The sequence below is a fragment of the Orycteropus afer genome, unplaced genomic scaffold, assembly GCF_000298275.1.
Source record: "Orycteropus afer afer isolate SDZICR_OR568_19922 unplaced genomic scaffold, OryAfe1.0 scaffold00362, whole genome shotgun sequence".
NCBI classification, from domain to species: domain Eukaryota; kingdom Metazoa; phylum Chordata; class Mammalia; order Tubulidentata; family Orycteropodidae; genus Orycteropus; species Orycteropus afer.
Window position 1 is genome coordinate 2,396,626 of NW_006921949.1, and position 2,885 is coordinate 2,399,510.

General features: G+C 33.9%; 1 protein-coding gene across 1 annotated transcript in view; it reads right to left on the reverse strand.

Annotated features, from left to right (window-relative positions):
- Positions 1-1,838: 1,838 nt before the first annotated feature.
- The window catches only part of TRIM23 (tripartite motif containing 23), a 92,275-nt gene continuing 91,228 nt past the window's right edge, over positions 1,839-2,885 (reverse strand). The window contains exon 11 of the mRNA XM_007952859.2: positions 1,839-2,018. Within this exon, the coding sequence (XP_007951050.1) occupies positions 1,839-2,018 (180 nt within the window). The remainder of the gene's footprint in view (positions 2,019-2,885) is intronic.

Consider the following 2,885-nt stretch of genomic DNA (forward strand, 5'->3'; position numbering starts at 1 on the left):
ACTGTGTAATCAGTTTGAGCACATTACTTAACTTGTATTCAGCACTATACTAAGAATATAAATGACAGTTAAGCAAAATTGGTGAAATACACTTAATAATTTCCAAGAAAATGAAATTGCTATATTAGTGTCACACTTTCCAGTCATCTAGTAGAGAAAACAGTCCAAGGGCTCACAGACAAATGCAACAACTTTTTATTTTTCACAGTTATTGAAATCAGTCAAATATTAAATAATTTAATTCAGGAGTATTATTTATGCACACAAATGACACTTTTAACAGCATGACCTTGTACTTGAAAACTAAAGGGTGAAACATATTTACATATTTACACATTGCTCATAATACTAATGGACTTTTTTTTAATGCTTTGTTTTCTAAAAATTGTGTTTTTAAACAAGAACACATTTGAAAATACTGAACTCAAACAGGGGCACCTAAAGGCCACATCTTTGACCAGTTATCTATGTACTTAAGTAAGACAGTTCAGATTAATAAGACTTAGGATTCAACTTCATCCTAAAGTACAAAGAGTATTAAAAAAAAAAAAGAAACACAGAATCTCAATCTAGCTATTTTAAATGTAATAAATCATGCTTCCATAATAGAGTAGCCTTAAAAATTGAAAAACGGTAAAGAGCACAAAATTTTTAAACTTATGCTCAGAACACTGCATAATGTGATGTACTTTTTGAACATTTCTTCCTTATTTAGATATTTTATGCCCCTCAATTTTTCAAGGCCTTGTTAGAAAAGTTTTATTGATGTCTTACTATCTAGCAAAATGCACTTATTTCTGGAAAATATGTTAAAGTAACTGATGTAGTAAGCACTTCCCACTGTTTAAATGATTTCTCTGAAGGTAAAGGTAGTTTTCTATTTGGGTCTCTATCTTTTATGTAAAGCTGACCCTGGTTGTATGTGTAACTTACTACATTTTACCTATAGTCCAAGGATGCAGTATTATTTTATTATTTATAAAAGAAACACTATTAACTACTTTAAGTATGTTGAAAAATGGACCAATTTAGAGTTCTGACCTAGGTTCAGCACTACAAATGGGTCTTTCATAAGTGAAGATGAGCTGGAAAATAACTGACTTTCACACTTTCATTATTAATTGTTCCTTAATTTAGTACTAATCTGGCAAGTATGATCGATCAAGCCTAGTTAAATATTTAATTTTGTCTTACTCTGTTTTATACAAAATGCTTTAGGAGAATGCTATAATAAAACTGTTTAAAGATTCATTTTCTTAGTATATAGCTTATAGTTCTTAACATTAAAGGTATTCTTTTATACTGAAAAGGAATCTTTTATTGTGTAAAGAAATCCTGTCACCCAAAGATGCAGTTTGGTTGGATTCTACTTTAAACCACTGCCATTTTTGCTACTAAATAATGCCAAAATTCAGTGAAAAGGAAAGTTAAACCAGCAGCAGTGCTTCACTTGCTTCCTAATAGAGGTTCCATTAGGCACTCAGTGTCTATTTTTTCTTCATTAAAAAAATAAACCTGCACTTAACCCTTTCTCTGTGACATTTTCTGTCCCAGTATTTGGGTTGCATATAATCTGAAAAGGTTAAATAACAAATTTACTTTTTTATAAAATTTGAATTCAAGAAATCTCTATTTAATTCAATCTAATCTGCTCAGATATTTAAATTCCCTGCAGAATAATTTTTAAAAGCAATATTGTACTGAATTCTCAATCCAAGATTTTATTTATAGAAACATCCTAAATTAACTGCCATCTTTGAGATGTAGAATTTCTTACAACATATTATGTGCAAAATAACTCTTAACCACAAAACTTCAAACAATTGCTCCATTTAAAATCAAGCAACGTCCAACACTCCAGCAGCCACAAGATGCCGTGACAGCCAGTCCAACCCTTCATACAGTCCCATTCCACTTCGAGCATCACAGCCCTGAATATACCAACTACGGCCACAGCAGAGTTTATGAAGACTGAGAAGTTCAGTGATTTCTTCTACGGAAAGTGCTCCAGCAACATCCTGAAAGATATATAATACACATCATAAATTTGTATCAGTCCATGCAAATTATTATTCTCCTAATTACTACTATTTCTATAGAAATCTGTTGACACCCTTCTATCAGAAGCTTAAACAAAAGTAAACCCAAATTCACCTTTCAATTATTCTCAGATAAGTAAGAATAGAAAAATTATAGTTGTGGATAAAATTATTTTACACATATGGGGGCAATTGTGGCTCAGTGGTAGAATTCTAGCCTTACGTGCAGGAGAACAAGGTTGGATTCCTGGTCAGCACACCTCATACACAGTCACCACTTGGCTGTCCGCGGAGGCTTGTGTGTTGCTATGATCAACAGGTTTGAGCAGAGCTAGGAAGAAGGGCCTGGCAATCTATTTCTGAAAATCAGCAAATGAAAACCCTTTGGATCATTGCAGTCCAAACTGCAATGATAACAGGAATGGCGTAAAAACAGGCAACCTTTTGTTTTGTTGTCTATTAGGGCTTCCATGGGTTAGAGGGCCTACTCAGCAACAGCTAAAAACAACATATATAATAAATACATTTATTCATTCTATAAGAATAGCCTTACTACAAAATCAATAGAAGCCATGCCACCTGAATGAAAGATACTGCCTGAGTCATAAGATACCAACTTAAAAATAAGTAAGAAATTAACAGATGAACAAGCCATAAAAAGGGAGCTCTGGGGGAGTAATGCATAAGGCATCTGACTGCTAACCAGAAGGCTGGCCGTTCAAATCCACCAGCCACTCCTAGAAAGGAAGGTTGGTCAATCCACTTCCATAGCGTTGTTGTTGTTAAGTGCCGTCGAGTCGTTTCCGACTCATAGCGACCCCACGCACAGCAGAACGAAACACTGCC